The following is a 27519-nucleotide window of genomic DNA, read 5'->3' as shown; positions in this document are numbered from 1 at the left end:
TGTCGTGAAAATAACATTGAAATATTTAATCAATCAAAAATCCTACATAATTTGAGTTGCTCTACCTGCTGGTTACATAAATTACGTCACTATAAAATGAACAATTTTCAATCACCACTTCGTCGAACTTTTTGTATGAGACTTAAAATTTTGTATGGGTCGTCATACTTTGCTAAGCCCCCGCTCTTCTTTTCAATACTAAATCTAATTGTATTTCCATAGCAGTGCGAAATTCGGGAACGCACGCGTATTTTACAGTTGTTTTGGAGGCTCCATTGCATAAAAAAATCCGCCCCCGGGTGGACTCGAACCACCAACCTTTCGGTTAACAGCCGAACGCGCTAACCGATTGCGCCACGAAGGCATGTGTTTTAATATATGTAACTACTTTTAAAATGATCATAAATTGATGTTTAAAAAAACCTCTTTTTACTAACTCAGGAATCCTATTACGTTAAATATATAGACTGAGAGGATACTAAGGACCAAAATAAAAAGGAATAAAAAGTACAAGTCCTGCAAAACTTCCGAAGATAGCTCAGCCTCATTTCTCAAAGGATCACCATCATCTGGCAAAATGAATCACACCAGCAGACCAATCATCTCCACGCCACCTGTAGAGATAGCTACCGATGATTCTAACTTGTCCCTGTACCCTCCAATGACCTCGCCAAGCATCGAAAGGAAACCCCTAACACAAAGCAAAGACAGGTGAACCTTGAAGAAGCAGAAAAAAAACTGCCAAATCAGTGCCGGCCGTGTCGATACCGTTCCAAGCATGATTGAGCGTTATTAGTTTTCTCATAAATTCCTCTCGAAGCTTGAAATTTTCCCGGACTCTGTTGCTACGCTATCTACTGCCACCAGCCAAGCGTCCATCGTCGCCGTCGGCGCGAGTCTTTCATACAGTCCGTTCAGTGATATAAGACGACCCATCAGACCGTTCGATTCTGCTAAAGTAAAAGCTGAGTCACACATAGTTTTTCGTTTTTCCTGTCGGGGAGAAAGGAGACCTGAAGGCTTACGTTGGCAATCGATTTCCTTTTGAGCGGCATTGGCAGTAAGAGACGATGACGGTGCCGCCGACGAGCTGTCGATAACACGGGTGCTGATTAGGAATGATGTTAGTTCATGGTGCTGAGGTGAATGGATTTTATGGATGTCCGTGTAGATTTTAGCGATTCTATAGTGTTGACTGAGGAAATGGAAGTAAAACAAACATAGAAAAGCAAAAACTGTGTCTCATTGAAATGAAAACCGTAGAATATTGTGGCTTTTTAATGAAAAGTACAAGAAGTTATTATTAATTACATAATGATGGAAGAATATGAACAAAAATTTAAACAATCATAATAATAACAAAGAAACACAGAAAGATATAAACAATACAAAATAAATACATAAGTACCACATTACTTAGGATTTGAAATGGAACAATAAAAATAAACAGATAAAAATGAACGTAGAATGCACATGGATCGAATGCAGATGTAAAGGGGGGCGGGGGTCAAGGCTTTCAGATGTAAAGGGGGATGGTCATAGGGATTTAAGGGTGTTTTTAGAGGGCGGAGGGGGTCAGAGGCGTTTCCAGGCGTTTCAAGGTGTTTCAGGAGGTTTCAAAGGGCTTTTAGGGGGCTTCATATGCTCTCAGGTGAACTTCACGTGAGCTTCAGAGGCGTTCCCAAGCGTTTCAAGGCGTTTCTGGGCGTTTCAGGGCGTTTCAGGAGGTTTAGGGGGCCTCACAGGATTTCAGGTGCGTTTCACATGGATTTCATTTGTGTTTCTGAGGTGTGTCAAGGCGTTTCAGGAGGTTTCAGAGAGGTTTTGTGGGGCTTCAGAAACTCTCAGGTGAGTTTCACGGAGGTTCCATGGGGGTTTCAAAGGCATTTCAAAGCGTTTCAAGGTGTTTCAATGCGTTTCGGGGCGTTTCATGGCCTTTCAGGAGGTTTCAGGAGGTTTAAAGGCGCCTTCAGAGGGTCGCAGGTGAATTTGGCGGAGGTTCAATAGGGGTTTTAAAGGTGTTGCGACGGAATTTTGGTGAAACTGGCAACTTTTTATAATCCAATAGGAATTAAGTGTATTAAAATTGTTATTATATTTTGTGTTAAGTTGTGCGTTTAGTTGAAGAGTTCGTTAGTGATTAAGAAACTATCATGTAAGTTATTTAGAAGAAAAACGCTGTATAAAATTACTAAAATGAATTCTTTTAAATATAGCATTGAAGCAGCCGGAAAATACGCTGCTGTCAGTATGTGTTTTATTAATCCAGAACTAGAAGAGAATCGCGCCAACAAGAGGCGTTTCAAGGCGTTACATGGCGTTTTAATGCGTTTCGAGACGTTTCAGGAGGTTCAAGGGGGGCTTTAGGGGGCTTCAGAGGCTCGCAGGTGAATTTCACGGAGGTTTCAGAGGCGTTTCAATGCGTTTCAGGGCGTTCCAGGGTATTGGGGTTTTAAAGGGCTTCAGTGGCTCTCTGGTAAACTTTACGGAGGATACATAGAGATTTAAAAGACATTTCAGAGCGTTTAAAGGCGTTTCATGCGTTTCTGGGCGTTTCATGACCTTTCAGGAGATTTCACAGAGGCTTTAGTCTTTCAGGTGAATTTCATGGAGGTTTTGTAGGGGCGTTTCAAAGCGTTCCAAAGCGCTTCAAGACGTTTCAATGCGCTTCAGGGGGGTTCAGAGGCTCTCAGGTAAATTTCATGAAGATTTCATGGGGGTTCTAGAGGCGTTTCAAAGTGTTTCAAGGCATTCACAGTGGTTTCAGGGGAATATAGAAACCCATTTAACTTTTTCTCTATTGCGTAAATCTATTAAACCAAATACGTTAGTAGATCCGATGACCTATACTCAAGAAAGTTCTTGGAGATCCTCAAACTTACAATGAACTTACCACTTGGTATCATATAGCTACATGAGGCTGTGTAAGCATAAATTTCATTTATTATGCTCCAATAGATTACTGATTACAGTTGTAGATCAAATGGCCTTAACTCCAGGGAGTGCTCGGATACTCCTATTTAATCATAGAACCCACCACTTGATAGAACATAGATGCTTGGGGCTGTGTGAGTAGAAACCTCATTCTTAATTCTCTTAGTAGCCCTCATAGCTCTCGTAGAATCGATGACCTATACTCAAGGCAATTACTTGGAGACCCTTAAAGATTCCTGGAACTCAAAACTTGATAGATTATAGTTACCTGAGGTTGTGTGAGTATGAACCTGAGTCGTAAATCTCTTAGAGACAAACAAATACGTTAGTAGATCCGATGACCTATACTCAAGGAAGTTTTTGGAGATCCTCAAACTAACAAAGAACTCACCACTTGACAGCACATAGTTACATGAGGCTAGAAAAGCATAAATTTCATTCATAATACTCCAGTAGACCACTGATTACGCTTGTAGATCAGATGGCCTAAACTCCAGGGAGTTCTCGGAGACTCTTAAACTTTTAGCCCATAAACACTTCGTAAACGTCCCTCAAGTCTCAATTCCGCTTTTTTTCGTAAACCAATTTTATCTGTAATCTTGAGTACTCCAACTGCTCTGAACATAATCAAATTCCATTTAGGTAACGTTACCTAAATGGAGGGACCTAAATAGATTTTACCTAAATGGATCCTATTTAAATGGAGGTTTCAATGCATCTTATTCCTGACATTTTTCCCAAAAAAAAGCTATTTCTTCAAATAACTCTCCACACACCCAGAATCACATACGATCTCTGCTTAAGATTTGATTTAAAAATAAAACAAACGTGATTTAAGCTCACACCCGACGAAAGCCTTCGGATGAATGCTGTGCTGCAAGCAACTCCATCCGCACATCCTTGGAACGTGCCGATTTTTGATTCCAGCGAGATTACCCTCAGACCTGATGCTAATTTTTCCACCAGCCAGCCAGCCTTCCCAAAAGCTACAAAGATCCATTTTTTTTGTAGAAAAAGAGATGTGAGAGCACGTGCACCATAAGACTATCATCCTCCGGCGTCCACCTATGCTGGTGATGCCAGAGTGGGAAGTAGATACTGAGAGATGAAACAAGTGGGAATATAAATTTTAATCAAACTTTATCTTCGGTAGACTGCACGCTATAAGAAGATATATCGTACCGACCGGAGTTCGATGTTGCATGTTCGCTTCCGGGAATGCATTTTACGCCTTTGGATCGTTTGTTTAAATTTTGATTTGCACTTGGATGCACCAACCAGGTAGGGTCATCCTACCTAGCGAGCACCTAGAATGCACTCATGTACTCCACGCATTATTCTACAAAGCCGAAAAGAGATGTGAGTTCCTCCGTTGCAGATGCTATTTGGCATTTACACAACATGCCTCACTCATTGTGAAGTTTCATATTGAATCAATTTTTGCTTTAGTAATGTCTCTGTAGTTTTCAGACACTGAAATTTATTAAAAACAAAAACTAGAGGTACCAGATCGAGTACCAGATTCAATCCACCGGTAGTGAAGTAAACTAAAAACCTTCTGAATAATTTTTGATTGATTAAAAATAAAAGAAAATTGTAGATTTATTTTTAAGCACTAGTTATAAATAAAACCAAAATATATCTTTACCCATATAACTAAATTAATTTTATATTGCTTTTGAAAAATTCTTCAACACCTATTCTTTAAAACCAAGCATAAACCAAATTGCTCTGCATTACTACGTCAAACCAACAATAAACCCGCTATAAGACTAAAGAGCTCCATCCTGAGATAGTCTTCGAGAACTGATTCTAAGGTTATCTTAAAACCTGTTGTACTTTACAAGATGTCCTCTCGTATTTGTTTCTACTTGCAGAGCTTTTCAAGTGAACGATAACACGATTATAACATTTTTAGTTTCGGTTGCTGCTGTAGCTTTTATGTTGACTAACCAACGTTACCTTCCCGTCGCTCACGTAAGCGTAAATTGTATTTGCCTGTTTTGTATGAAAAATCTGAAATTGTTCAATGAATGTTCGTTTTAGGCATCTGATGATGGCTGAAGCGTAGTAAGTCGAAACGCGTTAGGGAGTGTCCTTCAATATAATCCGTCATTCCATAAAATTATCATAAAATGTCTGCTATAAACATAATCAGCTTAAGACTAGCAAGTAGTCACGAAATGGTTTTATCACCTATTATATAACTATTCAATAAAACTTGCAAACCGACAACAGCCGGAGAGATTTTTTCATAAACAAATATACAAAATTGTGGGGCAATGCTTAAAACCAACAAAAGATTTCGTGGCCGTAACAAAGACCCAAAAATGCTCTAATAAAACCGTTAGTTCCATCATGAGCTCTGTTATGACCACCTCAGGAGGGTTCGCTCTATTGGAGAAATCAGTAGGAATGCAGAGTTTATCAGAAAAAAAACATGTCCCCTAGCTTGGACAATAAATGTAAATACAAAAAAAAACTATTACTCAATTTCATGATTTCACGTACAGCTGAACATCAAACTTAACGATTCAACACGTTTTCGTCATCGAATGAGTGTAATCAGTTTCGTACCTTTTAATTCCGCCCTATGTTGCATATCCTTTGACAGATACGCGTATTTCGACTACCACTTGCGATCTTCCTCAGTGTCAGTTATCCACTCATAACTGACACTGAGGAAGATTACAAGTGGTAGTCGAAATACGCGTATCTGTCAAAGGATATGCAACAGAGGCTTTCCACGGACCAGCACGAATCCATTTTAATCGATGTTTTTTAATCTAATTGATATTTTTGTATACTATTCCTTTTTATGTGAGAAACCATTTTTTCATATCAAGCGTTCATATTTTGTCTCGACTAACTTTCAATTAGGGCCTATGAAAAAATGGAACACAAGCAAATAAAAAATTATAACACGGAAACGGGTTGTTCGATCGGAAAGGTATATTCAGCAAAGTTGTAGAATAATATATTGCGGCTCTCAGAAAAATACACATTGAAAAATTTATTTAGTTTTTCTTCTGAAAAAACTGAATTTTGTTACTAAAAATCAAATATCTCAAAAAGCTATTTTTTTACCTTCGTGTTTTTTTGTGAAAATAAAGTTTATTCTGTTAGCTATCATCTCTAAAATTTTTATAGTGGTAAAAAAATGTACAAAAAAGTTATGGCACTTTTTGGTTGCGTGTTTTTTTTAGAGTGCATGACGAATTTCCCGCAAACTAGATTTTGGGGTAGGCAGCACCCTATCAGATTTCAATGGAATTGTGTAGGTATGAAGACTATGTACTTTAAAACAACGTTGCATACTTTGTTGTTTTTTTTTTAATTTATCTACACTAATATTTGAAAAGGGCTTAAGTTTTTGACCATTTTTTATACCAATGTAACTTAAAAATAACATGACCTACAAAAAAGTGTGGTATGTGTGACTTTAAGGAATTTGTGTGAACTTTCAAGTAAAAAATTGAAATATTAAAAAAAACGATCACGCTAAAAAAAGTTAAAAAATAAATTGAAATCAATTTGGAATACATGCCCATTTGCGAAATTAAATTAATCCTATTTTGAAGAACCAAACCCCACACCAACCGTTAAGAATAGAATTCAAAATGGATCAAAGTAATTAAATTGCTATTATCTGAATCCAACCCAACACAAAATGTTTTTTTTTTTTTTGGATCAAACCAATTTTTGGGTATTTTTATACGTGGATTTACACATATTAATATTCAACATAGCTTTATTTGTTTCAATTATAAATCTATCCAATACAAAGAATATAATTTAGGATTCTCTTTTGAACCAGAACACCAGATCTGTTACACAGAAATTCAGAATATCAACCAGAAGTCGAATTTCAACTTAAAAGTTTCCTTATTCATAGGAGAATAAAATAAATACTTTGCATTAGATAGACTTGTGAATCAAACATATGGAGCTATGTTTAATTTAATATATGAAAATATCTGTAAAAAACGCCCTGGATAAAAAATTTTTTTTCTACCGGAGAGAAACACGCAAACTGATGACATGAAGTATTTGTTGTTAGGAACCGTCCATTAAAGATGTAGCATTTTAGGGAAAGTTTATGATATTGCTAGGAGCCTTCTATTAGGTATGGGAGAATATACTTTAAGAGGGGAGGAGCTGTCAAAAAATTTCCACTTATGGTACCGTGATTTCGAATGCAGCGATATGGTCAAACTCAAACATTACAGAATCCTGGAAAAAGGTCCAATAAGGACCGAAACGTCGAGTTAAGAATACATAAAATTGTTTTTGATTGACCAAATTAGACTGAAAATGCCAATTAAAGATATCATCCAACGAACAGTCGATCACCCAAAGAAAGTCAAACTCAAAGCAATTCAACAAGTACGACCACGATTCTCATCAGTCAACGAGTTTGAAACTTTTACTACAAATCATTTTATTGCAATAGGTAAATATCATTTAGGGCCCATATAGCCGAGGCGGTAAACGCACGGGTATTCAGCATGACCATGCTGAGGGTGACGGGTTCGATTCCCGGTCGGTCCAGGATCTTTTCGTAAAGGAAATTTCCTTGACTTCCTTGGGTATAGAGTATCATCGTGCCTGCCACACGATATATGCATGCAAAATGGTCATTGGCAGAGGAAGCTCTCAGTTAATAACTGTGGAAGTGCTCATAGAACACTAAGCTGAGAAGCAGGCTTTGTCCCAATGAGGACGTTACGCCAAGAAGAGAGAGAAATATCATTTAAAATAAAAAATCAATAATTTTGCTTTCGGGATGAAATTGATCAGTAAATGAAATACCTTTGCATGTGCCAAAAATATGTTTTCCACCTGAATTAACCACCCCAGTATGCGAAATGCTACGCAAAACTTTTACGAGTTTTCTCAATTTTTAATCTATATATATAAAAATGAGTTTGAAGTCCCTTTGAGGCAACAAAACTAACGAACGGCTGAACCGATCAGGATCACTCTTGCATTGTTTGATTCGTATTCACGGTGTCTGTGTTTATAAGTAAAAAAAAGTTGCAAAAATGAACTAAAAAAGTAAGAAAATGGAAAAAGTACTGATTTTTCATGACCTGGGAAGAAAATCAACACGATCTAAATGAAACCAATCTAGAGTGCGGTGCTATTTTGAGCTTAACAGTTTTCAAACCTCCACAAGACGGCAAGACAAGGTTTGCCGGGTCAGCTAGTTATTCATGTTTTAAATTTAGTAAATTTTATGAAAACGCCTTAAAGTATGCACTTTTCATACTGAAAAAGTGATTACTTCCGGAAAAGTGCAATTTTATGTATAAACTCGAATATTTATAAAATTTTTGATGTTGAAATCGTGTTAAGCAAATACTTGGCAGCTAAAAGCATCCATTCGAATATTCATTACATGTGCGATACAGCCACGGTCACAAAAGTTCGAAAGGGTATTTGAGATTCGCCAAACACGCAATTACGGAAAATATTTAATTTAATACAGAAATATGTGACTAATTGACTGTAAAACATGTAACTCATCATTCAATAATCCTTTAGCCAGATGATGGTCATTTTATACAAATTGTTTTAAGTTTAAAGCAATATTTTTAACAAATGAAAATGACCCTCACGTCGATCAATTTCAACCCACTGATCAATTTCACCCGAAATCACGGTACCTCAAAAATGCTTTTCTTCAAAAGTGCCCATCTTGTGATATATGGCAAAATTTTCAATAATAACAAAAATGTCATGTTTTGCAAATTGAAATAATTTTTCGTATTTGTATTTTTTTTTGACTTTTTAAGCTTATTGACATTTTTCAATGTTATAAAAGTTCACATGATTATCTAATAGGCACCCATACATAACTTTATTGTAGGTAATGTCATTTTTAAGTTATATTGAGTAAAAAACGGTCAAATACTTTAGCCCTTTTCAAATATTAGTCTAGATAAATAAAAAAACAACGTATGCAATCTTGCTTTAAAATACATAGTCTTTAAACCTAAGAAATTCCAAAAATGTTCAAAGTGCCATAACTTTTTTGTACATATTTTTACCATTATGAAATTTCTACAGATGGTAGCTAACAGAATGAACTTTATTCTCACAAAATATCACGAAGGTAAAAAAATAGCTTTTTGAGATATTTGATTTTTAGTAACAAAATTCAGTTTTTTCGGAAGAAAAACTAAATAAATTTTTCAATGTGTATTTTTCTGAGAGCCACCATTTATTAATCTACAACTTTGCCGAAGACAATTTTCCGATCAAACAAGCAGTTTCAGAGATATGATTTTTCATTCGCATGTGTTCCAATTTTTCATAGGCCCTATTTGAAAGTTAGTCGAGACTCCATAAAAAGTTTTAATATGAAAAAAATGTTATTTATATTGATTTGAACAGCTGTGCAAAATTATATGCAAATCAAAAATGCAAAATTAAAAAAAGTGGATTTTTTTCGTGCTGCTTCGTGGAAAGCCTCAACATAGGGCGGAATTAAAAGGTACGAAACTGATTACACTCATTCGAAGAGGGTATTCTGCTTAGAGGGTTCGAAAAGTCGGTACAAGACGTTTTCGTCAATTTATTTTCAGTTGAGAAACCCTTTTTTGCACCCAATTCCACCGAATAAATTTAACGCATAATTAGTTGTCAACATGAGCTCAATGATAACTTAAATTTTAATCATTTTGGTATTCGAGGAGTAGATTTGAGATACAGTTTTTGGTATGTTGGCTCTTATAATTCAACCTAAATGGTAACAAACTCACTTATCGAAAGGTAACAGAACTTGTTATCATTTTGTTATCCGTCTTTGCTCGGGCTACATATACCTTTCCGTCGCTCGCACCTTGCAATTGTGCTTCCAAAACGACGTTGTGTTGACGGTTACAGGAGAGACGCTTAAAAAAGTGGAAGCGCTGGCGACGAAATCAACGACCACTGCACTGTAGATGACTGTGGCAAAGCTTCAAACTATCGTCTGGAGGATCGACCGGAGATTTTATTCTACGATTTAAACGGCTACGCAGTCTTTTAATATGAGAAAACTAGGTTTATTATTAGCCCGACGTTTCGACACTGGGGTTTTGTGTCATTTTCAGGGGTAATCGTTTAAATCGTAGCTTCAAACTACTTATCACAAAACAGAACTGCTTCTGATCAGCAACTATATAGCAGTTCAAGGGATTGAGTGAGTAGTCGAAGAACACGTAAGGCGCTGTCCATAAACTACGTAAATTCATTTTTGGCCATCTCAGACCCCCGTCCCCTCCCCCTCCGTAGACTTCTATTCATACATTACTTTTTTTGTTCAACATCACATTTAAGACAAGACACAATCAACAATAGTACGCCACAATACTCGGTTTGTGGCTGCCGCTCTCCATCCCCGGTCGCGCTCAATGCTCGCCAGGTCACGCTCCACCTGGTCCGCCCATCGTGCTCTCTGCGCTCCACGTCTTGTTGTGCCAACCGGATCAGTTGCAAACACCAGTTTTGCAGGATTGTTGTCCGGCATTCTTGCAACATGCCCTGCCCAACGTATCCTTCCGGCTTTGGCCACCTTCTGGATGCAGGGTTCGCCGTAAAGTGCAGCGAGCTCGTGGTTCATCCTTCTCCGCCACACAACGTTCTCCTGCACACCGCCGAAGATCGTCCTTAGCACGCGTCGCTCGACAACTCCGAGTGCTTGCAGGTTCTCCTCGAGCATGGTCCATTTCTCGTGCCCGTAGAGGACCACCGGTCTTATTAGCGTTTTGTACATGGTGCATTTGGTGCGTGGGTGAACCTTTTTCGACCACAGTTTTTTTCTGGAGCCCGTAGTAGGCCCGACTTCCGCTGATGATGCGCCTCCGAATTTCACGGCTCACGTTGTTGTCAGCCGTCAGTAAGGATCCGAGGTAGACGAATTCCTCCACCACCTCGAAAGTTTCCCCGTCTATCGTAACATTACTACCCAGACGGATCCGGTCGTGTTCGGATCCGCCTACCAGCATGTACTTTGTTTTTGAGGCATTCACCACCAGTCCGACCTTTGCTGATTCGTGTTTCAGGCGGGTGTACAGCTTTGCCACCGTTTCAAATGTTCTAGCGATAATGTCCATGTCGTCCGCAAAGCACACAAATTGACCGGATTTTGTGAAAATCGTTCCCCGGCTGTTGAGCCCGGCTCGTCGTATCACACCTTCCAGAGTGATGTTGAAGAGTAGGCATGAGAGTCCATCACCTTGTCGCAGTCCCCGGCGAGATTCGAATGAACTAGATAGTTCACTCGATACCCTTACGCAGTTTGCAAACCATCCATCGTTGCTTTAATCAGTCTAGTCAGCTTCCCAGGAAAGCCGTTTTCGTCCATGATTCTCCATAGCTCTGCGCGGTCGATACTGTCGTATGCCGCTTTGAAGTTGATGAACAGGTGATGCGTTGGGACCTGGTATTCACGGCATTTCTGGAGGATTTGCCGTACGGTAAAGATCTGGTCCGTTGTCGACCGGCCGTCGATGAAGCCAGCCTGATAACTTCCCACGAACTCATTCGCTTTAGGTGAAAGACGACGGGAGATGATCTGGGATATCACTTTGTAGGCAGCATTCAAAATAGTGATCGCCCTGAAGTTCTCACATTCCAAATGGTCGCCTTTCTTGTGAATGGGGCAGATTACCCCTTCCTTCCACTCCTCCGGTAGCTGTTCGGTTTCCCAGATCCTAACTATCAGCCGATGCAGATAGGTGGCCAACTTTTCTGGGCCCATCTTGATGAGTTCAGCTGCGATACCATCCTTGCCAACTGCTTTGTTGGTTTTGAGCTGGTGAATGGTATCCTTAACTTCCCTAAGCGTGGGATTGGTTCATTTCCGTCGTCGTTTCCTCCGCTGCCGTGGGCTCCCGTGCCTACGTTCTCCACGCTGTTCAGCTGCTGATCGAAGTACTGCTTCCACCTTTCAAGAGGCCTCCGTCTTTATCCCTGTATATTTCGGCTCGCGGCACGAAGCCGTTGCGGGATGCGTTCAGCTTCTGATAGAACTTCCGTGTTTCTTGGGAACGGCACAGCAGTTTCATTTCTTCACACTCCGCTTCTTCCAGGCAGTGCTTTTTCTCCCAAAAGAGGCGGGTCTACTGTTTCCGCTTCTGTTTATAACGTTCCACGTTCTGTCGAGTCCCTTGCTGCAGCATTACCACCCTCGCTGCGTTCTTCTCCTCCAAAACCGTTCTGCACTCTTCGTCGAACCATTCGTTCCGTCGATTCCGTTCCACGTACCCGATGGTGCTCTCGGCTGCGTCGTTGATGGCTGCTTTCACTGTACTCCAGCATACCAGTATTCTAGAGGGGCCTCATCGAGCTCGCCCTCGTCTGGCAACGCGGCCTCGAGATTCTGCGCGTATTCTGAGGCGACATCCGGTTGTTTTAGTCACTCTTGATTGTACCGTGGCGGTCGCCGGTACCGTACATTGTTGATGACGGAGAGTTTTGGGCGCAGTTTGACCATCACCAGATAGTGGTCGGAGTCGATGTTGGCGCCACGATAGGTCCTGATGTCGATAATGTCGGAGAAGCAGTGGTGGAAATTGATCGCGAACGTGTACTTACGCACTACAAAAAAATGCCATCGCATCGCAAACCTTTGCTGTGCGATGGTGTTCGTACATCTGTGGCACACGATCGTACGACACGAACGCCAACGAGTGCATCGCATCTTTTGCAAGCGCGATGCTTTTTTATTTTAGAGGTTCGCGGCCGATATTACTGTAATGAAATCAAATGTTGGTAAACTTTTTCGTCGATATCATTTATTGGAATGGTACCTGACCAGTATAATCAAAAAACACCCAACTAACTACCTTTAAGTGTACAAAAAATGGCAACAAACCAAGTGTTCTACATTGTGATCCTTCTGGCGAACCAACTGCGATTCTGCTCGTTCGACATTTGTTTTGTGTTAGTTCGTCGATCCGGGAAATCGTGAACTGTTCTCTCTTTTTGGGTTCGCGAGCGCGTGAGCAAAGATTGTGTTTGATGCGAACCAAAAAACACGTCAAGCGCATGATGCTTTCCACCACTGCGGAGAAGTGCCGTCCGTCAATCAGAACATGGTCGATTTGAGATTGCGTCTGCTGTGGTGATCTCCAGTTGTAACGATACGAGAGGCTGTGCTGGAAGAAGGTGCTACGAATGGCCATGTTCTTGGAGGCGGCGAAGTTGATGAGCCGTAGGCCATTTTCGATCGTCAGCTGGTGGGCGCTGAACTTTCCAATTGTCGGTCTGAATTCCTTATCCTGGCCTACCTGAGCGTTTAGGTCTCCTAAGATGATCTTGACGTCGTGGTTTGGGCAGCGGTCGTACTCGCGTTCAAGCTGCGCGTAAAATGCGTCCTTGTCATCATCAGTACTTCCGGAGTGTGGGCTGTGCACGTTTATTATGCTGAAGTTGAAGAATCGGTTCTTGATCCTCAACCTGCACATTCTTTCGTTGATCGGTCACCAACCGATCACGCGCCTCTGCATACCACCCATCACTATGAAACCTGTCTGCGATCGGGGAAGGCTTGATCCACCACCGCTACTTGACCGGTGAACCGGCAGTCTACCAACAACCGAAATCGTCGGATCGACTTCGGCACCTGAGTGGTCGGGATGGAAACACCGGTATAGGGAGAACTTCCACAATCTGAGGTTTTCTTCGTCGAAGTAGACTACGTCTATCGCTAGAGACTTAACCGAGAAAAACGCAATCAATAACCGGAGTGAACACATACACAAAAACCTCCATTTAGGTAACGAGTCGGGAATGCCTAAATAGAATTTTTACCTAACTGGATTTGAAGATTGCAAAGAAGTTTAAGAAGGGCGATTGACCTAGAAATTTAAAGAGACCCGTGCAGGGTTTCAGAGGGATTTCATAGGGTTATCAGGAGGGGGTGTGGGGGAGGGTGGTATCAGAGGCGTTGCAACGGGGCGGGGAAGGGCCTCCTGGGTTATTTTGGGGTATTTTAGGGAGATTTCGAAGGCATTTCAGACAGCTTCAGATGATTTTTGGCAAGCTTCAGAGACGTTACTCTGGCATGACGTAGGCGATTTCGGGGGTTTCTGAGGGTCCCAGGTGCGTTCCTGGGGTCCGAGGGGGTTTTAGGGAGACTTCGAAGGCATTTCAGAAAGCTTCAGAGGATTTTTGGCGAGTTCCAGAGGCGTTACTCAGGCGTTATGAAGGCGTTTTCGGGGGTTTCTGAGTTTTTCAGTTACGTTACATGGGGTCCGTAGGAGTTTTAGGGGAATTTTGAAGGCATTCCAGCGTTTTGCGTTTGCGTTTTGCGTTCAGCGCTTCGTTCCGTGAGTGTTTTGGGGAGTATCAGGTGCGTTACATACTGTCCAAGTGGCTTTTAGGGGGATTTCGAAGGCGTTTTCGGAAATTTTAGAGGATTTTTGATGGTGTTGTAGGGGCTTTTGAGGGGGATTAAGGGTACCCAAATTCTAAAAATACGTTTTGTATCACAGCTCATGTAAGCTGTGTAAGCTTCAGGGAGCTTTCAGCGGCGCTTTAAAGCGTTTCTCAAACGTTTTAGGTTGATTCAGAAGAGATTCAAGACGTTCCAAACTGTTAACGATTGTAGATCCGATGATCTGTACTCAAGGGAACTCTTAGAGATTCTTAAACAAACATTAAACTTACCACTTGTCAGCACAAAGTTGCAAGAGGCTGTGTAAGCATGACTTTTATTCAATCAATTAATGATTTCTTAAAGCACACAAGTTATGATTCGATGACTTATGCTAGAAGAAAGTTCTTTGGAAACCTTAAACAGTCCCAAACCAACCACATCCCCCCTGAACTCCCCTTGACTCCACTTGCAACTTAATGTCCTTAAACCAACCTTAACCCTAATCTAAAACACTCCAACTGCTCTGAACACAATCAGATTCCATTTAGGTAACGTTACCTAAATGGAGGGACCTTAATAAATTTTACCTAAATGAATTCGACCTAAATCGAGGTTTGAGTGTAGTTTTTCCAGTATGCTCATTGTACGAGAAAAGCATATCATAACTATGACTGACACTCAAGATAATATTGAAATCTTGATATTTTGTGATAACGCGCTTCAAGCTGACAATTTTCAATTCTAGTTAATTGATTCCATATAAATGGAGGCAATTATTTTTCGTTGAATTGCATTCAAGCTGTCCTTTTCATCAACATCACCACATCAATGCTCTCGTAGCATGTCGGCATATACGCATCTCAAAACTTTTCAGTTTGTTATTATGCATTTCAACATCGCATTTCTCGCAAAAGCCACTTTCCCCGCATCGTGAAATGTTTATGCCGAGATTTCTTTCCCTATTCCCTTGCAATATTTCCATAAGTGGAAAGAAAGTCCAGCTAAAATATGGCACTCCATTTCCGATTCCGAGCTTTTACCGCAGAGCATATTTTTTCCCCAGTAAACCACCGAAATAAAGTGGAAAATGGAGCACTGATGTACTTTCGCGTGGGTCCTACTGAATGCAGTTCAGTATAAGGTAACGGGTATAGGACACTGCTGCTGCTGCAGCTGTAACATCGGGGTAGTGGTAGCGATACGATAGGGCGAAAAAAAGCCAACCTCCATTTATTTATACATGGACTATTATTGGGTCCCCGAGAGGCGAGAACGGGCCAAGCAACCAAACGATGACCATCGTCGTATTTCAGCACATGGCAGCAGGAACGATAGAGGTTCGCCTGACTTTCCGGATGAAAGGAACGCGGAACCAAAAAAAAACGGCTGACAAATAAGGCTCTCGGAAGGGATTTCGTGTACAATATTTACGACAACGTGTTCTGATGTGGGTTTTATAGTGCAGAATAGACCGATGGTAGATATTCCGTTTAGTGGCCGTGTTTTGGAAAGGGAACTAACTGGTTTAAAAATGGTAGAAGTCGAGCTTCTCCAAACGAAGATACCAACATGTTTTGGATTAAGCTGAGTTAAGTTGTCCAGTTGCCGTGCATTATGTACTGCCGTTCTGTTTGTGTACTTACCACGTCAATGATTTGCATCAACGTCAGTCCGAAGCTGAGCTGCAGCGGGTCGGATTCGTTGACCACCGGCCGCTCCAGGGTGTTGTAGGTATCCAGCAGATCGTGCAGCAACCGCTTCTCGTTGTATCCCGCCTGACACTCTGTTTCGGGGAAAAAAATAGAACAGAAGAAAAGCACATTTTCGTTATCTGATTCTGTAACATTTCGGAACACATGGCCGGCCACGAGTAGTGCCCCAATGCAAAGAGCATCCCGCAATCAACCGATGGGGTACGTTATCTCTAATCGAAATCACATGTCCCTTTCGGCCATAAAGGGCACTTTCTTGCTATTTTTATAGAAACGAACGTCTTAGATGGGGGATGGTCGCTCCATCGGAAGGTATTCGATGTGACTGGAACGACCGGAAACGTCCACATGCCCATTGTCCATATTTCCGTACGGGGCACGCAGCACGAGCCCTTCAGATCCGATGGATATTATTACCATTATGGGCTATAATAATGGGTGTGTGGACGACGACGACGTCGATGATGATGGTGATCATCAGCACCTCTCAGTAGAGGAACTATAGGACGTGAACAGAATGTGGGAACGGGTTGGTGACATGGCGGCGGGAATGTCCCATTGAGAGGGCAATTTGAAATTGATACTGGTATTGTTGGCACGTCTCGAGGATATGCGGCTGTATGAGTGTGTACTGAATATCAGTCACGTGCAAATGGGCATGGACAGTGATTGTCCATCTGCAAACCGTATCATATCAACTAAAATTTAAGAAATAAATTTCACATTATCACATTTGTGGTGGTTTTCGATTCGTAGGTATTTTGCAATAAGATAGGACAAGTAATACTTGACAACTATGATTCCGCTGCAAAAGTACTTGAGCAGAAAAATGACATTGACCGCGAAGATAATATGAAAAGCGACCAAACTTGTACCATTTGGGCAAGTGTACCTATTTTGGGCACTTGCCACTACCCAGCAAACATTATTGCTGTACAATATGGCTAAAAAACCGCTTTAACGCTTGATTTTAAACATTTTAGCTGAATAAGTTGTTATTCAGCAATCATTGTTACTTGGGTATAAGTAAGTCAATTTCAAACGGATTGATTTGAATTGTTGTGTAGAGTTAGGCACGTACAGTATCTTACTCTATACAAAACTCAAATCAATCGGTTTGAAATTGGTTTAGTTATAGCGGCAAGTGCCCAAAATAGGTACACCTGCCCAAATGGTCCAAGACCCTAGTTAAGGATTTCTGATTTTGTTTATATTTAAAAGTGGATTCTTTCACATCATAAAGTGCTTTATCCAAACGCTCATATGTACATTTTGCACCATCACCGTAACTTGGGTCCTCTCACAATGCACGATTTCGAGCAATGTGAAAGCGGACTCTCTTGCTAAGGTTGGCTATTTGCGAGCTTCAAATCGCCTCCGACGATTTTTTTTTGCATCGGCCTGTCAGGAATCCTTGACCAGCTGGCCACTCAAATGGAGAGATGGGATGATGGTGGCACTCTATCATCCCGCAGGTGTAGAAAAAGCCATCGCTCGAAGGTTTGGGTTTAGGTCGCGATGTCATTCGTGTAAGGTATCGTATGATGTTCAACACCTTACCCTTTTAAATTTGACATATAAAATACTGTCACGTGTCCTGTTCAACAGACTGCGATCTCTTGAAGAGTACTTCGTCGGCGAATACCAGGCTGGTTTTCATGACGGCCGATCAACGACGGATCTGATGTTTAGCCTACGGATAATCCTAGATAAATTTTGGGAATAAACTTGTAGACTCACCATTTGTTTATTGATTTTAAAACAGCGTACGATTCAGTGAAAAGAAATGAGCTTTTGCAGATAATGTCAGACCATGGTTTTCCGGCGAAAATAATTTGGCTGATACGCGCAATGCTGGATGGATCAATTCAAGTATTCGGATTGCAGACGAACTACCTCGTTTTTGATCTTGGATGGATTGCACTCGAAGGAGCGATTTGGAGGTCTGGCGTGCAGAGCAAGTCGCACATGCTTCTTGGCGTTGCGGACGATATTGATCTTATCGGTATCAATCTTAGGGCAGTGAAGGAAGCTCATGCTCCTTTGAAGAAAGAGACAGTGAGGATAGGTTTGACGATTAAATAGCTCTACCAAGGCGAAGTACAAGATAGCAGGTAGAGACAGAAGCAGCCCTAGTGGTGTTAGGGCTGAGGTGGTGATTAATGGGGATGTGTTTGAAGCTGTTGAAGAATTGTTTTATCTTGGAACACTTATGATATGGTACAATGACGTTTGAGAAGTGAAAAGCGTATAGCAGCTGCGAATAGGGTACGAGTTGTAGCAAGTGTACAAAAAAGATGCGAATATTGTGAAACGTATAAAATACGGTAGACTGCAGTGGGCTGGACACGTAGTGTGAATGTCGAAAGAAAGAATAGCGAAAAAAATATTCTACAGGGAACTGGGGAGAGGTCGCGACTCAGGCGCAGGAAAATCTGCGATCCCCTACACGTTCGGAGAAACTGGAAGAACATCTTTCAAGACCGACGTAGATGGTGCTCTACAATACGCTCGGCGTTGGAGTAAAGTTACTTTGTATCCTTGTATCTAGGTATGGTGGGCAAGTTGATCACAATGTGATGCAATAGAAAGGTTTAATTTGTTCACTACAACGCAAGACGATTGAATTTTAGTAATTTCTATATTTTTAAACAATGTAAGTTTCAATTTTCAGCTGTAGTATAAAAACTGTTCTACTTTGAAAACAACAAAATTGTTTTCGAAACACCACGTGATTTGGCATGAAACAGTTTGGTCGTTGATAGCAGTCGGACACTTTCGTTTTATTTTCATATCATTTAGGCTCAGTGTACCAGTTATGGCTTTAGTACCTCAAATTCGCCATAGTTGATTTTCAACATTTAAAGATACAAATCAACAAGAAAAAAATCGTGAACAACAGATCACGTTCACAAAAGATGATTGAAATCATTCAAACTTCACAATTTGCTCAAATTATGGTAGAAATAAAGCATTTTCCTTAACTTTTCGCCCTCCTTGCACCCTATTTCGCCATAGTGTACCAGTTATGGCAACTCCCACAAGGAATGCATGTAAATAGTGCGAAGTGGAACCCAAATTAACAAATGTGTCCATAACTGGTACAGGGTTCCTATCATTGGCACACGCCGTACATACATACATTCCGTTACAATGGTTTTTTATGGCTGGCTCGTAGGGCCTGACACCAACCCCCTACTTTCCGGAGGACCATAGTGCACAGTTGAGCTTAGAGTCCTTCCCTGGCACTCGGACGTAGATCAGCCGCCCCTAACATGGGGATCAGACGCTGTTGTGAGCCGCTCCTCCTGGAGAACAGACGCTCAGGTTTGCCGAAGCAAACCACCCCTTCCCTGTCAGCCTACAACCAAAGTTCCCACCGGGGTTGGTTACCCGATCTTCCCTAAGGTTGCTCATAGTTTCCGGCCGGTACCGCGTGGAGGTAGGGATAGGAGTTGCTGGGCAGAGGCTAGTGGATCTCAATGGGATCTGAATTGCGCAGCATACCCAGCCTTTACCGCACACGCCGTAATAAATACTAAAAGCACAGACAAACAGACGTAACACTTCGAACATTTTTCGATTCAAATCATAGTCACGAAAACATATTCGCCCAATGCTAAAAGGCCTATGTTTGGCCGACCACCAACTAGGTAGCGGTAGTGAGCAAACGTCAAACTCGAACAAAAACGATGCGAGCACCACGGTTGGGCAGTTGGCCAACTATCAAATTTTGAAAAAGACCGTTAAATCGGTGTACGATGTGAATTATTAGAGTGTTACGTCTGTTTGTCTGTGCTAAAAGTAATTTTGGCTCCGTTTTTATATTTTTCCTGTTAAGTATGAACACTAATCAATCATTTGACTTATTGTTTACATTCGTCGAACTTCTTCTTATTTTTGTAGAAATAGTTTTACTTAGGTGGTGCGATAACTGGTACAGGCACCCTATTTATGCTCGCCAAGTCACGCTCCACCTGGTCCGCCCATGGTGCTCTCTGCGCTCCACGCCTTCTTGTGCCAACCGGATCAGTTGCAAACACCAGCTTTGCAGGGTTGTTGTCCGGCATTCTTGCAACATGCCCTGCCCACCGTATCCTTCCGGCTTTGGTCACCTTCTGGATGTTGGGTTCGCCGTAAAGTGCAGCGAGCTCGTGGTTCATTCTTCTCCGCCACACACCGTTCTCCTGCACACCGCCGAAGATCGTCCTTAGCACGCGTCGCTCGAAAACTCCGAGTGCTTGCGGATCCTCCTCGAGCATGGTCCTCTGCTGCATTGGCGCCGTCGTTTCTTCCGTTGCCGTGGGCTCCCGTGCCTACGTTCTCTACGCCGTTCAGGTGCTGATCGAAGTGTTGCTTCCACCTTTCGATCACCTCACGTCCGTCCGTCAAGAGACCTCCGTGTTTATCCCTGCATATTTCGGCTCGCGGCACGAAGCCGTTGCGGGATGCGTTGAGCTTCTGATAGAACTTCCGTGTTTCTTGGGAACGGCACAGCAGTTCCATTTCTTCACACTCCGCTTCATCCAGGCGGCGCTTTTTCTCCCGAAAGAGGCGGATCTGCTGTTTCCGCTTCTGCTTATAACGTTCCACGTTCTGTCGAGTCCCTTGCTGCAGCTATACCGCCCTCGCTTCGTCCTTCTCCTACAAAACCGTTCTGCACTCTTCGTCGAACCATTCGTTCCGTCGATTCCGTTCCACGTGCCCGATGGTGCTCTCGGCTGCGTCGTTGATGGCTGCTTTCACTGTCCTCCAGCAGTCCTCTAGAGGAGCCTCATCGAGCTCGCCCTCGTCTGGCAACGCGGCCTCGAGATTCTGCGCGTATGCTGAAGTGACATCCGGTTGTTCCAGTCGCTCTAGGTTGTACCGTGGTGGTCGCCGGTACCGTACATTGTTGATGACGGAGAGTTTTGGGCGCAGTTTGACCATCACCAGATAGTGGTCGGAGTCAATGTTGGCGCCACGATAGGTCCCGACGTCGATAATGTCGAAGAAGTACCGTCCGTCAATCAGAACGTGGTCAATTTGAGATTTTGTCTGCTGTGGTGACCTCCAGGTGTAACGATAAGGGAGGCTGTGTTGGAAAAAGGTGCTACGTATTGCCATATTTTGGAGGCGTATATGTAAGTGCGATGCATCACGTTTCCATAAAACAGTACTAGATATACAATCACTGCAAAAAAAAAGTCTTATCATAAAATCTTTTGTATGAGTTTCCTGGCACTTTTTTGAAAAATTGTGGGCCTCGGCTAATTTGTTAGCTAAAATAACTACGTAAGTTTCGAAACAAAACTCAAGGCAATCGTATACCTATTTTACTACATGTTTGCCATCAGATTAATCAAAGTGTGTTTCCAGGTACTCCATTTCGTAAATCCTTAAGGTTTTTTCCTAGTATATATTTTACAAAATACTTTACAGAAAATTTCTTCTAGTAAACATTTGAAAGGTTATCCACAAAATGCCATTATTTTAAAATTTTCAGCTTCTTTTTTTTTTTTTTTTTTGAAGAAATCGAAAAACTTGTTTGGAATCTTTTATGCGAGTTTCCCGAAGAAAATCCTAGAAAAACTTCATGGATAATCTTAGACAAATATATGCAGCGTAAAAGATTACATTAGCAGTTTCTCAGAGGAGCTTCTTGTCAATAATTCCTACAAGAATTTATAAATCGATCAATGAAGTTGTGCAGTGCATTGTTGATAAGTTTTACCAGGAATTTTCAATGGAATAGAGTAAGGTATGGCAAAAGTGCAACCCAGTTGAATATATTCGTATTTTTCCAAAAAATGGGAAGAGATGAAAATTAAAAAAAACAAAATACCGTACAGTGATTCTACCATCCATGAGCTCAACTTTGCTAAACAATGTCTTTTCAAATTCTTGTAATACCACTTTTTGTAAATGAGCGTCAGATTTGAACTCTTGCCCAATCGCTGGAGTAAACATTTGAATCTAGTATTTGTTTATCTTGTCATTGAACATTTTAAAAAGTTTCAGGTTTCAACTCCGTGATATTGGCATTTTTTTTTCAAAAATTTGTCAGAAATGCACTCAAATAATACAAATATTGCAGGGAACTCGCACCAGGATCTTTTTACAAATTAATTCAAGGACTATCCTACAAATTTCCACAGAATTTCCTCTACGGGCTCTCTTAAAAAGCTTTCAAAGATTCATTCGTATTTTTCCCTAGAAATTGGGAATTTAGTTTCTTAAGGCGAAACTGGATCCATTTCCTCATTTTTCAGTTTTTATTTTTTTGATAAATAACGAAGCAATATTTTCAAAATCGGTTTTCGTACACATGTGGCATATGGTTCAAGGAACCTCCAAAGTTTTTTTTTCCAAATGGAAAATATGTTTCGCTTTTTTTAGAAATCAATTTTAGGCAAAGTTTCTCAAAAAATGGTTTCTTACAAAAATGGAAAATACTTTCCACCACGAAAAAAAAAATCAAAAAATATCTTGAACCATACTCTACATGTGCACGAAACCCGGTTTTGAAAATATTTCTTCGTTATTTAATGAAAAATCAATAACCAAAAAATGAGGAAATGCTTCCAGTTTCACCTTAAAAGGATTATATCTGGTATTTAACTACATGTATATTCCCCCAAAATTTCTCACAAGAATATATCTGAAATTCCAGCAGGGATTACTTCAGAAATTCATCCATAAATTTCTTCAGAAATATATGAGAGTTTGTTTAAGAGATTCCTTCATAAATTCCTTCAGAAAAACTTGAGAGATTTCTTCAAGAAAATATAGAGGGATAATTTTGCTAACCATTTGTGGATTTCCTCAAAAATTTCTCCATGAGCGTTTGACAGAACCCACCAGAAAATTTTCCAGGGGATTTTTAAGAAACTCTGCCACATAAGAAATCGGAGTTTTCTGTGAAAATTCCTTCCAGGGATTACTTTGGAAAATTCAGTGTTTCGTTTCTTTTTTCCTAAGTTTGTTTAGAGAATAAGCCAGAAGTTAATTAAAAAATTCAGTGATAAAAAATCTTCCTTAGATTCCTTCTAAAACTCTGTCACGGATTTTTTTTTAGAAAATCCTCTAGGAATTTCGCTGATTATTTTTGAAATTTCATTTAAAATATCTTGATTGGCTCAGATATTCCTCTAGAATTTGTTTCGACATTTCCTTTAGAGTAACCTCCAGAAATTTCTTCAAAAATTCCTCAAGAAAAGCTACCATGGGTTTGCTCAGAAATTTCTCCAAGAGTTCCTTCACAAATTCTTAAGGGAATTTCTTCCCTTAAATAATAATTAATATTTGTACTTAAATATAATGAATATTTTCTTGGAATACTACATGAATTCACTTATAAATTCATATCTCAAGAGTTTTTTAGGAATCTTCATAGAACTTATTCTATTTTTTTTTTCTCGAAATTACGTCCAGAGGTTGCTCCAGGAATAGGGAATCGCGCCACTTGGGCGGTGGCTTCTATTTTCGTCTGTTTTCCATTATAACTCAGTCAAATTTGAACCAATTGACATAATTTTTGGAATGCAGTGAGATAGGTATAGTATCTACCCGTGTACAACATTTCAAGTCAATTGGTTCAAAATTGACTGAGTTATAGTGGAAAACAGACGAATATAGAAGCCACCGCCCAAGTAGCGCGATACCCTACTTTCAAAAAATTTTCTAAAAAATGTTGTTTTTTTTTAATTTCTCTGGAAACTTTTCATTTTTTTTTTCTGGCAGCCCTTTGTGGAAGTTGTTATTTGAGGAGTTTTTTCAATTATTTATTCAAGAAGTTTTTTATAAAATCTTGCTGAAATTTTTTCAAGAATATCCCTAGGATTTCTTAAAATCTTCCTTTGATAATTCGAGAATTCATTCGGATTCTAAAGGTGGTGGCTACTGTGCTGTTGGGGTCAATATGAGTTTCGTTCATGTAAAGGGTGATACGGTCAAAATTTGGTCAGGCGCTGTCCATAAACTACGTAGACTCAATTTGGCAATCTCCTCCCCCTTGTAGACTTTCGTAGACTTTCGTCCATACAAAACTTTCGAAATTTGTAAGGACCGTAGACTTTGGCCAGACCCCTCCCACGTCCCCCGTCCCCCCCCCTCAGAGTCTACGAAGTTTATGGACAGGCCCTACACAATTTTTTTCATAAATTTTGACTGCGTACACCAAAACAGCTGATTTTTGGACCAGTAATGCTACATATATGTAGCTAATACCATAAAATTTTCATCAAAATCGAATAAGTGTTGGTTGATATATAGATAAAACCACCAACCTACCTTTTTAAAATTTTGTACAAAGGCGCTCCATAGTCAATTTTCGGAAATTTAAGGTCAGTAAAGCACAATTTTGATTATAGAACTACCAATAATGCTCCGATTTTTATCAAAATTTTACAGTATAATACTATTATGAAAATATGATCTTAGTAAAATTTTGAGCCATTTTGTATGAATACTTTCAAAGTTGTGGCACTTTGAATATGAAAAAAAAATGACCGGGTGCCACTTAAGCAAATATAACTTTGTAACGGCTGGATCAAATTGAATGAAATTTTTACGCAACATTTTGATATGCATACTTTACATACAGAAAAATTATCATTGAAATCGGTTAAGTATCTCTGGCTCTATAAATAAAACAGTAAAAATGTGTTCTTACTTGTGAATCCTCTTTGCACAAAATTTAAAAATTGCAGATCTCAGGGTTCAACAATATCTCCGCAAATACTAGACCGATTTAGATGAAAATATACACGCTACATATAATGTACCATTACTGATCCCAAAATCAGCTGTTTTGGAGTACGCAGTCTAAAGTTATGAAAAAAAAATGTGTGACCAAAATTTGGCTTGACAAAATTTGACCACCTAAACAAAATTTTTACACAACGTTTTGATACGTATACTTGACATACAGAAAAATTTTCATTGAAATTGGTTGAGTATTTCTGGCTCTATAAATAAAAGAGTAAAAATGTGTTCTTTTTTTTTAATACTCTTTGTACAAAATTTTAAAATTGCAGTTTTCAGAATTCACAATACATCCGCAAATACTAAACCGATTTTGATGAAAATTTTATGGTATAAGCTACATATAATGTACCATTACTGGTCAAAAATCAGCTGTTTTGGAGTACGCAGTCTCAAGTTTTGAAGCAAATTGTGTGACCAAATTTTGACCGTATCACCCTTTATTTATTCAAGAAGTTTTTTATAAAATCTTGCTGAAATTCTTTCAAGAATATCCCTGGGATTTCTTTAAATTTTCCTTTGGTAATTCGAGAATTCATTCGGATTCTACTGAATAATTCTTCAGATATTACTTTGAAGATTCTTTCAGAAATTCATGCTTGGATTTTTTCTGAAATGCCTTCAAGATTTCCAGAAAAAATATCTCCACAAACATCTTCTGAACTTTTGGGATTTCTTCTAGAATTTCAGCAATGAAATTATTCTTAAGTTTTTTCTTCGATTTCTTTAGAAACTCCCATAAAAATTTCTTCAAAATGCGTGATGAGACTTCTTTGGAAATTATTCCAATGATACCTCCTACAATTCCTTAAGAAATTGCTTCAGAGATTCCTGTAGGAATTCTTACAAGGATTTTTAAGAAATTGCTTCTGTGGTTCCGTCAGCAATATATCCTGGGATTTCTTCAAAGATACCTGCTAGAATGGTTTTTGATATTTTTTCAGAAATTCTTCAAGAAATTGCATAAAAATAATTGAAAAAAATCTTGAAAGGGATTTCTAAAGAAATCCCTGGAGGATTGTCTGGAGGAATGCCTGAAAATGCTTCTGATGATACCTTTGAAAATTTCCAGGGAGGATCTGCCAAAATTTCTGGAATCATTTCTGAAGTAATTTCTGAATGAGATAAACCTGAGAGAAATTCTATACATAAAGATGAGTTTGAATTCCTATTGAGGCAATAACACCCACAAACGGATGAACCGATCCGCTTGATTTTTACACGGTTCCATTCGTCTTCAAGGATTATGCATATTCAATAGTAGGCATCTCTTAGGCGCAAGTATTATAGTGTTTAACTCCATAAGTCAGCGGTAGGCCGATCGCAATGTGACTGCAATAAACTGCATTATATATCCGCTACAACAATTAAAAAAAAATAAAAAATAAAATCAAAATACTTTTTTTTAGATAATTGTTTTTTTTTTGTTTTGTTTTTCAAATAAAATGAGAAATGCAGTTTTTTTTTAATAAATTGTCTTAAATGTTTCATATTTTGATGACAGCTTATCACTAAACTAAAAAGCATATATCTCTGATTTTTTGATTCGCCAAATTTCTTGAATTTTCTGATAAAAATATAAATAAAATATATATGGTCATGGTTCCGAGACCATGAAAACGTAAAAAAAAACTAATATATTTGCATATTTTTTGCACAAATACGCAATTTGGCCCATTCAACGTATTTTTTCTGAAAACAAGAATTCAATAGCTTTCAAAAAAAAGAAGTTTAAAATCGGTTTACAAGTTATGATTTTTTGGATATTTAAAGTTATTAAAAATCTTGATTTTTAGGACCACCCTATCTTAAGCTTGGAGAATGACGAAATAAAAAATACGGGTCTAATTATTTTCGATGAACTACAAACCCACCAAGTTTCACGATAACTATATCGTTTTTCTATGGAATGGCTGTATATATATTTTTTTTTCTTTCTTCTTTGAAAAAGTTTGATTCATTTCTTGCTAAGGCTTTTTTGACAGGCTAGAGACGAAATGGCCAACTGATGATGAAAATTGTCCTTCTTGAAGACGAAAAAATCTTATACAAAATTTGAGTTAAATAAAAAAAAACAAATAAAAATTCGATCAATGACCTAAAATAAAAATGCTGTATTTGCTCACTGTATTTGTTCAATTTTGCCAATGTATTACTATGATATCATCACCTTAGCGAGATCAAAAGTGCTGTAAGCTAGTGTTATCTTTGGAGAGGAAACGTTGAAGAATTTTGAGTTTTATTAACACTTTCTTCAATAATGTTGTATAGAAGGTTTTTCTACTAGCTTTAACTAAAACTTTTTCAGATTCATTTTCCAGATATTTGAACATTTTTTTTTTCAAAAACTTTCATTGTAATTTTCTCAGCTGAAACTTTTCCAAGGCCTCCTCAAATAAACAATGTTTTGATATCAGGATATGACAATCTGAAGGCTTTTTTCCAACTAGAATAGTATTTTTTTATTGTTTGCAAGAATATTTGTACAAACTTATGGAAAAACTGGAAGAACCCAAAGAGTGTTACTTGACTTATTTCTAGGGTTAACTGTAGAGCAGTACATCGATTAATTTATTTAGAATGCTGAAAGAGATACAGCATATAACAAATCTGGTCAAATTGCTGATGTAATACCGAAATAGTTTACAAGGTTTGTGAAAGAATTCTTAAGATTAGAAATCATAGAAATTAAAAAAAAATGCTGGTAGATTCGTTAGGGTTTGCTGGGCAGAAGCTCTTTGCAGAAATTCTTAAGCT

General features: G+C 39.4%; 1 protein-coding gene and 1 non-coding gene across 3 annotated transcripts in view; both read right to left on the bottom strand.

Moving 5' to 3' along the window:
• Positions 1-27519, bottom strand: part of LOC115268599 (neuronal acetylcholine receptor subunit alpha-7-like) — a 437921-nt gene that overhangs the window by 236322 nt on the left and 174080 nt on the right. For both annotated transcript variants that reach the window (XM_062849461.1, XM_062849462.1), the window contains exon 3: positions 15949-16088. In XM_062849461.1, the coding sequence (XP_062705445.1) occupies positions 15949-16088 (140 nt within the window). The remainder of the gene's footprint in view (positions 1-15948; positions 16089-27519) is intronic.
• Positions 291-364, bottom strand: Trnan-guu (transfer RNA asparagine (anticodon GUU)). The gene has a single exon. It is a non-coding gene; the product is annotated as a tRNA-Asn (tRNA).

Source organism: Aedes albopictus, chromosome 2 (genome assembly GCF_035046485.1).
Source record: "Aedes albopictus strain Foshan chromosome 2, AalbF5, whole genome shotgun sequence".
NCBI lineage: Eukaryota > Metazoa > Arthropoda > Insecta > Diptera > Culicidae > Aedes > Aedes albopictus.
The sequence above is the reverse complement of the archived record's forward strand: the minus strand, read 5'-3'. Positions and strand labels throughout refer to the sequence as shown.